At 41.8% G+C, this 15337-nt stretch overlaps 1 protein-coding gene across 4 annotated transcripts in view; it reads right to left on the reverse strand.

The window, feature by feature from the left end:
* Positions 1-15051, reverse strand: part of GRIA1 (glutamate ionotropic receptor AMPA type subunit 1) — a 445232-nt gene extending 430181 nt beyond the window's left edge. For all 4 annotated transcript variants that reach the window (XM_040345114.1, XM_040345115.1, XM_040345112.1 and 1 more), the window contains exon 1: positions 14404-15051. In XM_040345114.1, coding sequence (XP_040201048.1) covers positions 14404-14494 — 91 coding nt within the window. In that variant the 5' untranslated portion in view covers positions 14495-15051. The remainder of the gene's footprint in view (positions 1-14403) is intronic.
* Between the last annotated feature and the right edge of the window lie 286 nt (positions 15052-15337).

Below are 15337 nucleotides of genomic sequence, written 5' to 3' on the forward strand. Positions count from 1 at the left end.
AATCCAGAGTGTGGCTTGGGGTTACCACTAATGGGACTGAAATTCCACCCCGAGCCACACTCGGGAATACCGCTAGCAAGGTTAATGACACTATCTCTCCTGTAATGTTTTGTTTCTCAATAAAGCACTCCTGCTTTGTTAAAAAAAAAAAAAACTAAAACTGTATCATGTAGTTACATACCCTATAAAGCCTAGTGGACACCTGACCATCACACCTACATATATGACCAAAAGTATGTGGACATCCCTCCAAATTATTACGTTTATGTTCTGTTAATGCTGCAGCATACAAAGACATTGAAGACAATTGTGCACTTCCAGCCTTGTGACAACAGTTTAGAGAATTTCAATTTTCAGTTTTACCATGGCTATGTCCCTGTGCAAAAAGCCAGCTTCATAAAGACATTGTTTGATGAGTTTGTGTGGCCCTTGCAGAGCCCTGACCTGAACATCTTTAAGATGAATTGGATTGCCAGTTGCAGGATAGGTCTTCTTGGTCAATATCAGTACTTGACCTCATGCTATTTTGGTTGATTAAATAAAAATTCCCACAGTTAAACTGAAAAATCTTATGGAAAGCCTTTCCAGGAGGGTGAGGGCTGATATAGCCACAAAGAGTGCTGTTACGTCAATGGTTTTGGAATGGGATGTCCAACAAGCTCATTTAGCAATGTGATGGCCCAATGTACACAAATGAGTCTCTGTCAAGCTCAACCCCCCTAAAAAAACAAACAAAAAAACTTGGCATCCTTTGAACCCTAAACACAGCTTATCCAGGAGAAAGCAAAAAAAGTGTGGTCCAACATGGAAAAAAATATCCTCCTTGATCGCTAAAGACTCCTTGAAACTATTTTCTACAAAGATATTTTATTATTATGTAATTAGCCATTATATTTTTTTGGCATTTAGTAACATATGCAGTCCTTTATTGAAGCAGTCTATTGAGTTGACCGTAAAGTACACAACATTTCACAGAGTTTACTCTATGGACCACATTCAAAGAAATCACATCCCCGTTTTTTTCCAGCCTGAATTAAACTGAACAGGGTTGAACCTATAGGGCCAGATTCACAAAAGAGATACGACGGCGTATCTCCTGATACGCCGTCGTATCTCTGAGATACGATTGTCGTATCTATGCGCCTGATTTATAGAATCAGTTACGCATAGATAGCCCTAAGATCCGACAGGTGTAACTGTGTTACACCGTCGGATCTTAGGCTGCAATTCTAGGCCGGCCGCTAGGTGGCGATTCCATTGCGGTCGGCGTAGAATATGCAAATGACTAGTTACGCCGATTCACGAACGTCCGCTTTGCCCGTCGATCTAAATTTACGTTGTTTCCATAGAGGTGCGTCGCGTAAAACTAAGCATGCCCTCTAGGTGGTGTAACCCATGTTAAGTATGGCCGTCGTTCCCGCATCGAAATTTTAAATTTCACATCGTTTGCGTAAGTCGATCTGTGAATGGTGCTGGACACCATTTACGTTAACGTCCAAACCAATGACGTCCTTGCGACGTCATTTAGCGCAATGCACGTCAGGTAATTTTACGGACGGAGCATGCGCAGTACGTTTGGCGCGGGAACGCGCCTAATTTAAATGGTGCCCGCCCCATTTGAATTAGGCGGGCTTGCGCCGAGCGGATTTACGCTACGCCGCCGCAAGTTTACAGGTAAGTGCTTTGTGAATCAGGCACTTACGCTGTAAACCTGCGGTGGTGTAACGTAAATGGGATACGTAACGCCGCCGCAGCGTAACGTAATTCTATGTGAATCTGGCCCATAGTTCCTACATGCTATACCTGCTGTCTTGTGTCACCCTTCTCCCCTACCCCTACACTAATTACTTCTAGAATCCTGACAGAATTTCCTCACGCGTTATGTGAGTTTTTTATTTTTCATGAAAAAAAATAATGATTTAATTCAGCACCTTGTACAGTTAATATTTGTTTGTGGATGTGCATTCAGTAGGTTTTTCTAAGCTGAAAAAGTGAACCCAGAAGAACAATTTTGTATTCACATCTTCAGAGTATCAGCAGCTTTGACGAGCATCTCAAGAGTCACCAGTGGCGTCACTAGGGTTGGTGTCACCTGGTGCGGTAAAATATGGTGTCACCCCCACCCCCCCCAATAACATTTTTCAAATATTTTTTACCCTACTGTTTGCTCTCTAGTTCTCCTTTCTTCCCCTTTTCTCTCTCTCCCTATCCATCTTTCTTGTTCGTTCTATCCCTTCTTCTTTCTCTCCATTTTTCTTTGTCCCCTCCCCCCACCTCTCTTTCTCCAGAACTGGAATTCACATCTCAGGAGCCTATAGGCCAGGGGCGTACCTAGAGCATTTGGCACCCGGGGCGGATCCAATATCTGGCACCCCCCCCCACGTTAAAATGTAAAAACACCCCACTGTGCCCCCTGCATACCTCTGCATCCTTCAATATCTTTTTGTTACTACTGTGTACCCCTCTCCACAACTGCACCTCTGGACCCCTTTACATTACACAGCCCCCTGCATCACTGGACCCCTTTACATTACACAGCCCCCTGCATCACTGGACCCCTTTAAATTACACAGCCCCCTGCATCACTGGACCCCTTTACATTACACAGCCCCCTGCATCACTGGACCCCTTTAAATTACACAGCCCCCTGCATCACTGGACCCCTTTACATTACACAGCCCCCTGCATCACTGGACCCCTTTAAAATTACACAGTACCCTGCATCACTGGACCCCTTTACATCTCACAGCCCCTTTCACCTCTGGACCCTTTTACATTACACAGCCCCCTGCACCACTGGACCCCTTTACATTACACAGCCGCCTGCACCTCTGCACCCCTTTACATCACATAGCCCCCTGCACCTCTGGACCCTTTTACACTACACAGCCCTCTGCACCCCTTTACATTACACAGCACCCTGCACCTCTGGACCATTTTACATTACACAGCACCCTGCATCACTGCACCCCTTTTACATTACACAGCCGCCTGCACCTCTGCACCCCTTTACATCACATAGCCCCCTGCACCTCTGGACCCTTTTACACTACACAGCCCTCTGCACCCCTTTACATTACACAGCACCCTGCACCTCTGGACCCTTTTACATTACAAAGCCACCTGCACCTCTGGACCCCTTTACATTACACAGCACCCTGCATCACTGCACCCCTTTTACATTACACAGCACCCTGCATCACTGGACCCCTTTACATTACACAGCACCCTGCATCACTGCACCCCTTTTACATTACACAGCCGCCTGCACCTCTGCACCACTTTACATCACATAGCCCCCTGCACCTCTGGACCCTTTTACACTACACAGCCCTCTGCACCCCTTTACATTACACAGCACCCTGCACCTCTGGACCCTTTTACATTACACAGCCACCTGCACCTCTGGACCCCTTTACATTACACAGCACCCTGCATCACTGGACCCCTTTACATTACACAGCACCCTGCATCACTGCACCCCTTTTATTTTACACAGCCGCCTGCACCTCTGCACCCCTTTACATCACATAGCCCCCTGCACCTCTGGACCCATTTACACTACACAGCCCTCTGCACCCCTTTACATTACACAGCCCCCTGCACCTCTGGACCCTTTTACACTACACAGCCCTCTGCACCCCTTTACATTACACAGCACCCTGCACCTCTGGACCCCTTTACATTACACAGCACCCTGCATCACTGGACCCCTTTACATTACACAGCACCCTGCATCACTGGCCCCCTTTACATCTCATAGCTCCCTGCACCTCTGGACCCTTTTACATTACACAACACCCTGCATCACTGCACCCCTTTTACATTACACAGCCGCCTGCACCTCTGGACATGTCAGCTAAAAAAAAAAAAAAAAATGTTTTTTTTTTTTTTTTTTTTTTTTTAAATCGGGATGGTGTCACCCCTCTAGTGGGTGTCACCCGGTGCGGCCCGCACCCCCCGCACCCCCCTAGCAACGCCTCTGAGAGTCACACATGCAGATCCAATGGGATAGGGGGGCTTCCCACATGCATGACTACATAGGAAAAACAATACAGCTGTGGTGCCAATCAAAAGCCTAAGGCAGACCATACATTATGCTATTTTATTTCCTTCAACCACAGGTCGAAGGAAAGAAAATGGCTTGATTCCCCCATAAACACAGTCAATGTTTATGTGGAAATCCCTTCTGCTGTGCTATTGTATTCTGACAGTGGGAGGTTTTCCAGCTGTCAGGATATAATGATCATTGCCTGCGGCTACAGCCGCTGGCAGTGATCTTACAAAAAAGAAGAAAAACACAGGCTGGTTGTACTGAATCGACTTCAGTAAAACCAGCTTGCTCATACATAGATTGAAATTTATCCGATTCCTTATGAACCAACTGAATTTTGATCCATCTATGGCTGGCTTTAGAGTGAACCCCGTTGATGAGAAAGAAGCATGGTTCTCTAAAAGAACACAGTGGAAATATCTACAAACTAATGAAAGATACAAATGGCATTAAATACAGCGATTTGCTAATATTCCGTTAATCATTTTTACGACCATATTTTTCCTTTTGCAAATTACAAATGTTCATAATGTGTTATGCCGCGTACAGACGGTCGTTTTTTGTGATGAAAAAAAAAACTACGTTTTAAAAAACGTCATTTAAAATGATCGTGTGTGGGAAAAACGTTGTTTTATGTCTTCAAAAAAACGACAAAAAAAAAATTCGAACATGCTTGAATTTTTTGTGTCGTTTTTCAAAACGTCGTTTTTTGTTTCACAGATATTGACCGTGTGTGGCAAAAAACTACGTTTTTTTTCATCACAAAAAATGACCGTCTGTACGCGGCATTAAAGCTTGAGTGATACCCAAGCAAGGAATTCCAAAGGCTTATGAGTAGACAAACTTCTATTTTTCCTACTGCTCTGAGGCCAAAGATAAACTATCAAGACTAGATAATCTGGGGTAGATCCACAAAGAATGTACGCCGGCGTATCTAGTGATACGCCGGCGTAATTTCAAAATTCCCGCGTCATATCTTTGTTTTGAATCCTCAAAACAAGATACGATGGCATCTGGGTTAGATCCGACAGGCGTATGTCTTCGTACGCCTTCGGATCTTAGATGCAATTTTTCGACGTCCGCTAGGTGGCGTTCCCGTCGTAATCCGCATCGAGTTTGCAAATTAGCTATTTACGACGATCCACGAACGTACGAGCGGCCGTCGCATTATTTTACGTCGTTTCCGTTCGGCTTTTTCCGGCGTATAGTTAAAGCTGCTATCTGGGGGCGTACTCAATGTTAAGTATGGCCGTCGTTCCCGCGTATAATTTTGAAAATTTTACGTTGTTTGCGTAAGTCGTCCGTGAATGGGGCTGGACGCCATTTACGTTCACGTCGAAAACAATGACGTCCTTGCGACGTCATTTGGAGCAATGCACCCTGGGAGTTTTGACGGAAGGGGCATGCGCAGTTCGTTCGGCGCGGGGACGCGCTTCATTTAAATGAAACACGCCCCCTACTCGCCGCATTTGAATTCCTTACGTCGCGAGAGATACCTTATGCTGTCGTTACTTACAGCGCAAATTCTTTCAGGATTCAAAGAATAGCAAAGTAAGTTACAGCGGCGTAGCGTATCTCACATACGCTGCGCCCACGCAGATGTATGTGGATCTGCCCCATAGTCTTGATTATTCTAGTTGACTAGAGAAATAACAGATCTTCATAATTAATATGTATCTATCTTTAAGATGCTGTGGATCACCAAACTCTACATTTGTTCCCTATCCTGTACATTTCTTTAGCTGTAAGTAGACCTCAGTCTCTGTTACAGCAAACCTGTGCTTTGGCCATATGTAGCAAACTACTACTGGTTACTGTTATGCCGACTCCACCAACTGCCTACCTTCATTTACCTTGCTCGCACTCCCTCACTGCTATTTTCAGACCACCAGAACAGAAATAGAGAAAAGTCCTGTAAAAGCTCCAGATCATGACATGTAATTTGCACATGGCTAAAGAGCCTGTCCCCGCTAACCAGTAATGGGTTTCTAGGCATCCAATTAGTAAGCACCAATGCTGTCACTTGAGAACAAGTCACCTATGCACTCAAAATTGTGCATATTTTTCTTCACAACTGGCAGTTGCATGGAGTGTTGGTAGTGTAAACGGAAGTATGTGCTGCCAGTGGAGCAATCATATTGTTTTGCCCTGAGTGACCAAAGATCGGGTTAAGGTCTCTCTTGCATCACCCTTATCACTGACTTTGCATCTGATTGCCATCCTGTTCTAGTATCCCCTACATAATTTAAACAAAGCATTTATACCTATACTCCTGTCCTTGGAACAACCTTCTTATCAGGTAGGAAGTGAAATAATCTCTGCAACAGAACCTCAGAGGGCATTAATATAGCTCTAATCCAGCTTTTTCAACCTTTATTTTTTCAGTTGTGGCACCCTTTAAAGTATGGAAAATCTTGAGGCAGTCCAGTCTAAAATGTAAAAAACATAAATGTTACTTATAGGGCTCCATGCACACTGGGCTTAAAAAAATGTCTGTTCTTATTGGAGTAAAAAATGTCTATATAGAGCATTTTTTGTACAAAGTTTAGATGAGTTTAAGAGAGTTTTATGTTTTTTCTGCCAGTGAGCTCCAAACAGAAACATGAATAAGAAGGTTTTTTTTTCCTGCCTCTAAACGTTGTTCTCAAAAATATGCCTGTAAACGTCCTAATGTGTATGGACACAAAGGATAACATTGAGTTGCTTCTACAGGCAGAACACAAAACTCCTGTAGAAGCAACGTTTTTTATTCCAGTGTGCATGGAGCCTAAATGGGAAACCTGAGCCTGAGCCAGCTGCCTAAATGAAATTGACTTCACATCAGAAGTTCCCCCATAACATCAGAGGTCTCCCTGTTATATCAGTGTCAGCCCCCTATATATTAGAGGCCCCCACTACACATTTGAGTCCCCATCCCCAAAGAGTCCCCCAGTCACAGACTCCTCTCATCACATCAGAGTCCCCCTATTACAGGGCCCTCCAATCATGAAGTTCCCCCATCATCCCATCATAGAATCCCCCCAATCACACAGTCCCCCATCAAAGAGCCCTCAATCGCTTAGTCAACCCTATCATAGAACCTCCAATAACAGATGTCCAAATCTAAGAGCCCCTTAACCACACAGTCCGCTCTTCTTAGCAGAACCCTACCTTTTGGATCCAGCAGCACAGCAACAGGTACAGGGTAGATCAGGTCCAAAAGAGGCAGACTTCTCTCTGAATGCTGGGGGTAGTCCTACATACAGCCTGTCCTAGATTAACATTGTGTGTTGCCTTGGTGTGAACATGCTAGCCACCAACACCAAAGCAATAAGTGATGCCGTGCATCCTGCCCTAGAGCATCATTAGTTATTATGGTCCTGGTGGCCAGCCCATCCACACCCTGACAACTCATGTCACTCATCCAGGTCAGACTGTGTTCTGTGCCTACACAACTTTGGGGGAATTCAAACAGTACTAATATTTCTCCACTCTATCCAAAACATAAAATAGTTTTGCATTTACTGTAGATACACATTACATGATCATGGATAAGGTTTAAAGTCAGCCTTAAGTTTAATAATTTAGGATAATCAGTGTTTGCGTTACACATTTAATCTTTTTTAATCACTAAGCTGGACAGTTTGCACAATGGGCTCTTTACTAGTGTTACCTAGGAAAGCAATGTCCTAGCTACTAAAAACAAAGCAACATAGTAAGTCCCTTTTCCTTCATCATCATTGATGAAATCATGCACGTAGTGTGGTACCATACATAGTCCAGAGAGGGTCAAATGGAAGCCATAGAGGTGTACACTTCACCCATTTGCTGCCCATTGCCTTCAGTAACAGTAACTCTTATAGCACAGGGTAGAAAATGGCCCAGACTATCTGGCATATGACTTAGGACCCCAGCAGATCTATCTATCTAATTGAAATATCTATCAGGCACATAATCTGTCCTGGGCCCAGTGCCAACTTGTCATATTGGGTGTTCTTTCAATATTTCTGAGGGGTTTCTTCTGGTGTCCCATTTTTCTCTCATAACTTAGATTTACACTGGTTAGAAAATTAGCTTTTACTCAAAGTAGCCCTAGAATAAATGTGTACATCACTAACTTATTTATATCGCCACAATTTTATTTACAGAATCCAAGGAAAAAAAAAAATCAACATACAATTCAGGAAATGCCTTACTGTCAGATTCCGAAACAGAATATTTTTCACTAGCAACAGAAAAAAGCAAGTGATTTTCCTTCCCAATCGTTGACTGGAAACATGAAATAATGCATGAGGCAGTATGCCACAGGGCATCTGTATGTCTTCTCTACTGCGGACATGCTTCTACACTGGAAACACAAATTACTTTCTCCACTAAAGCCAAGCTCGATAATGCGTCTTATCAACACTTTTCTTTTACACACAGAATCAAACTAAACTGAAGGTGGAAAAGGGTAGAAGAGTGAGCCAACTGCTGGAATTATTCAGAACACTAATATCCATTTGTAGGGTAATGGTACTGGTGGCAATCGCTCACTCTGAACTTATTGGGTCATTCACCAGCCCAGCAATTTTTGAAGTGAGGTAAAGTCTAGATTAATGGATAAACTCTGCCTCAAAGTCACTTAAATAATTCAAAGGGTAGAGAAGTATAAATCAAGCAGGCAGGCAGTATAATAGGGTTACACAAGGTGTATCAACCCTTTAAGGCTCGTTCAGACCTATGTGTTTTCCCAAGAACTTGACATGTAAAACTTGTGTGCATGTTCAACAATGAAACACTTTAGTGTTGGTGACGTGACTCCCATAGTATGCCCCTAAACCCCAGCATGATATTGCTTTACAGAGTGTGCATTGATAGAAGTGCACTTAGGGTGCATTATAAACTGCTTTGAGATTACATCACTGATATCCTATGCAATTGCTCTATGCTGCACTACAGAACTCAGCGTCTCCCTTTCCTTTTCCCAATAACATAAGGATCCCTTGGTATCCAGAAGAAGAGTAACAGCAGAGCGCATGGGGGGCTGTGTCAGGCACATTTGTAGCATTGGGCCCCCCCCCCCACATCTGGAAATTGTGTTGTCGAGGGACATGGATTGAGTATACCTTGCCTTCCCAGGTAAGAAAAAAAAAGGATTCTTGTATGAGTTAGAGGGAGGTGGCTTCATAATTTTCCTGAAGCAGGGCTTTAAGATTTAAATTCAGCAGGGGCAGAGTTGTCAACTCAAACAGGAGGAAATTATGGGCTCATTGGATTTCTGGCAGGATCAACGGGTATTTTTCTGTACTTACAGTGTTTGTAAAGAGATGCTACATAGGCTGGCCATGGTTGCATTGACTGTAAACAATATCCATGTGGATCTGAACCTTACAGATGAGCCTGGAGAATGAACATATATTTATCAACCCAGCACCCTCTAAGCAACTACAACTCCCAACTTGCTTTAAGATATAATTCCCAAATTGTGAGATAAAAATCAATTCCTCACATCTTGTCAAATATGAATAATAAATCTAATTTTTGAAAGCTGGTTTCCAAGATATTGCTGAAAGCCATAGTCATTATTGTTCCTATCAGAAATATCATACTAAAGAGGAACACTGACAATTTAATGACGCATTGTATACCGATGAATTGTAAGGAAATGTAAGTTCATTTTGCAGCAGAGCATTTGTTGGCTATGACTTTAAATAATTTTTTATTGACCCAAAAAAATAAAAAACAGTTTAAAAAGTCTTAACCATTTCAGATTTTAGAAAACAGATGCCAAAACTAAAAGCTTAGCAGGAACAAAGATTGTCTCTGGAGAGCCGCAAATTGTAGCCTTTTATTAAAAGAAGGACAGCACTACAAGTCACAGCAAAATAAAATAAAATAAAATCTGACGCGTTTCACACTGAAACTAGTGCTTAGTAATAGCTATGACTGAGCACTAGTTTCAGTGCGAAATGCATCAGCAGTCAGGTTTTATTTTATTTTGCTGTGACTTGTAGTGCTGTCCTTCTTTAATGAAAGGCTACAATTTGTTCAGAGTGCGGCTGTCCAGAGACAATCTTTGTTCCTGCTTTGCTAAGTGCATTGCCTGCACCTGAGTTGTCTGCAAGGGAGGATATTCATCTGGGTTCCCACCTGGATCCGCTATTCCCTTTTCCCCAAAACTAAAAGCTTATTGATTGTACAGTAAAACCTTGGTTTGCAAACATAATTTGTTCCAGAGACGTGCTTGTAATCCAAAGCACTTGTATATCAAAGCATTTTTTTACAGGGTATAAAAGAGAAGAGAGGCACCTCTAAGTGTAGCAATAAGTTATTAAATGTAACCATATTGCTACACTTAGAGGCCCCTCTCTTCTTTTTTATACTCAGTTGTGACATGACACTACTCTTATATTAAGACATCGCTTGTATATCAAGGCAAAATGTATTAAAGTATTTTGCTTGTCTTGCAAAACACTCTCAAACCAAGTTACTCTCAAACCAAGGTTTTAGTGTATATTCCTTCTCCTTACTTTGTGATTCTTTTTTTGCAACTGCCTACTAGGGAAATTCGGGAACTCACAGCGTCCAATCAGAGGTCACTCTTAAGTAATCTGATTTATCAACTTACATCTTAATGCTCCATTATTGAAATATCTAATAGAAAGTCATCTATGAAAAGCTACTCTCTGGATTATTTATTGAAGACATGCAAGGAGCAATGATGATGTGCAAAACGCCTTCTTTCTGAGATCAGCAAAACAAGGTTGCTGATTGGCTGCTGTCCTTTCTTGCATAGTACCTTTGCATTATTGAATATAGTCTATAGAATAAAAATAAAACGTTTTAAAGAACGGCAAAAAAGAAAATGTTTGTCTCTTTACATGTGTGTGTCTTTAGGTATATTTATATTTTTCAGCGATGCTATGCATAATACCTTCTTTCTCGGATTAACATAATAAGGTTGCTGATTGGCTGCTGTCATTTCCCACAGACCACCTTTGCATAACTGAATAAACCCAGATGCTGGAAGTCCATTAAATAAAAAAAAAAAGTTTTAAAGAATGGCAAAAAATAAAAGATGTATCTCTTTACTTGTGTACGTCTTTAGGTGTATTTATATTTTTCAGTGCTATTGGGCTCATGGAAGAAGGGTAGAGCCAACAGCAAAGAAAATGTACAAAACAATCAATGTTCTGTAGTTAGGGTTATTTTGATTGGCTGTTATGTGTTACTGCACTTTGCACATCCTTCGTGAATAAACCCGTATCTGGTTTTTCCACCAGAAGCAGTCCGTTAAATCCTAAAAGGATTACCTAGGGACTTCCCGTAAAGTGCTGGCAAAAAAGGAAATTTGCTTTCCCAGAGCTATGCTCAGATATCGCTCACAGGTGGCTGGAAAGAAAAACCCCTTAAGATGGGAAGCCAGCGTAGACAATGAGCTTGATGCAGTGTGACTGGCAGAGGATAGAGAAAGCTGGAGGACTGCAGCGTGGCTAATACGAGAACAAAAATTCCAGCAAAAAATAAAGCAATAATACTTTTCACCATTGCTCTACCACCTTGGAAAATAAATACGGCATCTTAAATGAAGGGGGTTATTCTGCCCCTCCAACCCAAAGTGTAAAATAGCTTTTTACTCTCACAATTTAACTCCTGGTGAGCCAATATTGCCTATCTGATAGACCTGATGGAAAAGCTAACAGCAAGCTGAAGGAGCTTGCTGTGCAGGTTCACCACGCTGCTTACTAATTGAGAGGTAGTGGCTTAGCGTTGTCAGCTTTCAACAGGAAGTGCTATTACTGGCAAGATCTCCAGGTAAAACAATTTGCAACAGATTTTCCAAAAAAATGATTTGCTCAAGAAAACTGAATACAGTTACAGAAGATGACCAACATACTGAAAATTCATATATATATATATATATATATATATATATATATATATATATATATATATATACACACACACTTTAATAGACAAATATTTAATATCATTTTTTAAATTGTTAAAAATGTAAATGTTATGCAGTCCATCTAGCAAAAAAAGCTGCAGTTCCCTAACTGGATAAAATAACACATTTCTGATAAAATATCTCCGTGTCCAATTGTAAATTTGTAATATAAAATTCACTTAGAGCGCTGCCATTTTGAATAATTATCTCTGGTTTTCAGGCACTGAACAGCAACAAACTGACTTCTTATGGCTTCCTGTTACAGAGGAATACTTGGCAACGACAACATGAATTAAAAAAATTATGTGACGTAGATAGATATTGTTTGAGACACAGTTTCAAATTAAATGTAATTATTTGAATGATAAACAAGATAAAGTATATTGCACCTTTTTCAGTACTGAAAACAGTTGGAATTGGGTTCCAAATACAGGACAGGACACACAGAAGCAACAATTTGCTTAACTGCCAACGTGGCGCATTCAGTTCCTCTGCAATTGTTTAAATGCAATGGACATGGATCGTAGGTAGTCTGTTCACAGACTCATTGACAAAAAGCTGACCATGAGACACCAGGTCTAACAAGTGATAATGAAAACACATGATCCAAACCAATAGCAACATTTAAATACAAGCAATTCTGTTTTGAAAAACCAGGAACTCCAACTTGTTAGGATAGAAAACTGCGTTTTTCACGGAGACAAACATTTCGTAATGGCTACAATGAATTTTGTCTAGGCCGTTTGACACAATAATGAGTTAACATGCAACACTGTAAAGGGGCCCTTTATATTAAATGCGGATAGTGCTGTTAGTACATAAGAGAAGTATTATATTCCTATTAAATCTAAGTGCATACAAAATATTATGCCAAAGTCTTAGTATGAAGAAGATTGTACGCTTGTACATGACTATACATCATACACCAATTTTCCAAGTTAATAGTATGTAATAATGTACATAGGTTATAATACATGTAAGTGATAATATGTGACATTGATATGCTCATATACACAAATGCATTGATGTATGCATACGCATACAAATACATATACTTATGTGTATCAATTATTAAAGCAGATGCATATGTGATCATGTTTCATTCGCCGTACTGTAACATTTACAGCATGAAAAGATTGCACATATTTGTGCTCCTATCTCAGCAAATGTCACACAGGCACATCTTGGCTTGAGGTATAGATCACATCTGTGTACATTCAATTAATTCTCCTCTTTCACTAGAGACAAGTCGATGTCTCCCAGGGATATCAAAAGGGAACTGATAAATGAGAACAAAGGCTGTCACTTCCACCTCTCCGTATATAATGGTGGTGAATGAGTGACCCTATAGACAAGGATCTACAGCTGCTGAGCATTGCCGAGCCTGGAACAGCTAACGCCTCCCCAACCTCAGCATCTAATGGGTTAATGATGCATGGCAAGTGGGGGGTGGGAGGAAGAGAGTCGTTGATTAAGGAGCTTGAAATTCCACAATAATAATGCTTTATTTGAATGTAATAGAATTTAAAGGTTCAGGGGAGAATGGATGGACTTGCACAGAGCGGAGTGGAGTCGGGTAGGAATGTGCTCTGTGAAGGGAGGGGAGTAAAGGTATGAGATGTTGACAGATTAGGATAAACAGAACAGGAATTGATTGCTCATAACTGAGACATTTGGGTTTTTTCCACCACGCAGGGCAAAGAGGAATAATGATGTGCAATTGCACAAGTGAAATTCCCAACCAATCAGAAATTCCCCACCAATCAGAAATTCCCCTTCACCAATGTTACCGCAGTCAACTAAAACCCCATTGGTTGCCATGGGTTACTCCTGCACTGTGTACAACATGGTTGCTTTCAGCACTGCATTAACGCTTAAAGGAGCAGCTAAGCAACTGGGGTGGAACTGCGTGTCCCAGCTGGTAGAGCAGGCTAATTCTTGTAGTTCCACTCCAACCGGAGAGCCACATGTTGCCACACTGGCCTAGGTCACCGAAACTTTGTAACATGCTGGAAAGAGTGCATCACCCCAGACACAATGCATGACAGTCTTTGAGCCATCATCTCACATTTGTAAAATCTCCCAGTGCCTGTGGCTCTTCTCAATTTTCAAGGAAACCCTTTAAACCTGTGACATGGATCATTATAAGCCGGTAACCATTTCGCTGCCAAAATTGCTCCCCCTCCCCCTCATGAATAAATAAAAAATTCTTCAGGTACTTACCAATCTGAGTAATGTTTGGAAAATTAGGGCAATTGACCCCAAGCAACTCACATTTGTAATATCTCCTAGAGCCTGTGGCCCTTCACATTTTCCAATGTAACCCATTTAAACCTATATCATGGAGCATTATAAGCCAGTAACCCTTTAGCTGCGAAAATCGCTCCCCCTTCCCCTCAATAAAAAAAAAAAAAAAAAAGAAGCTTCAGGTACTTACCGATCTGAATAATGTTTGGAAAATTGGGGAAATTGACCCCAAGCACTGCCCCTATAAAGCTGGTGCAGAAGAAGGCAAAAATGTACTGCATATTTCCTTTTGCATTGGCGGAGAAGAAAGATGAGCCCTACTTCCCAAGCAAAGATTCTTTGTTGCTGCTTGTCTGGAGGATGGAAAGCTCCTCTCGAAGTCTCTGAATGAGCACCCCCCCTGGCCTTCCAAGCTGTACTGAGGCTCCGAGCTGTGGATGCAGCAAGCACACAGGAATAGCTGTTGATGCTGTTATGTGTTTTTTTTTTTTGGTGTCTCTCTCCTTGGTGCTGAAAACAAGCTTTGCTCTCTGTTCCAGGTCTTCCCAGTGATTCTTCGCTTCCCTTGCTAATCTGTGCCTATTCCTTTCTCCATCCAGTGCTTAAAATGCTGCCTTAACATCAACTGACAGAAGGATTAACTGAACAGTGAGAGAAAGAGAGAGGGTCCTCCTCATTCACCCAGACACACACTAGAACATACATTACACTCTCTCTGTCTCTCTACACTCCATCATGCTAATGTGCCTTTATTACTGTAGCCAAGCAACTGCCTCACATTCCCCAGCCCCTCTCTCCATCCTTCTGATAGGAGCCAATGTACTGTAGCTGAGGGTAATCTCTGCATCCTTCTGTCCCTAATACACCCCCACACCCTCCTGGAGTGTTAATAATATGGGCACCCCTCCTCCCTTTGGTGTCACGGTGTCACATAATATTCCCTCCCTATATAAAAGTATATGGTTTAGCCTACCTGAGCTTTTTCCACCCTGGATTTTTTAAATATACGTACCCCTCTTGATACATTGGTTTCCTCGATACAACATTTTTCAGCACACTGAGAACTCAAAGCTGGAGATGTTTCTGGCAGAGTAAAAAAAAGTAAAAACAAAAAAGCAAAAGGT

Source organism: Rana temporaria, chromosome 3 (assembly GCF_905171775.1).
Source record: "Rana temporaria chromosome 3, aRanTem1.1, whole genome shotgun sequence".
NCBI lineage: Eukaryota > Metazoa > Chordata > Amphibia > Anura > Ranidae > Rana > Rana temporaria.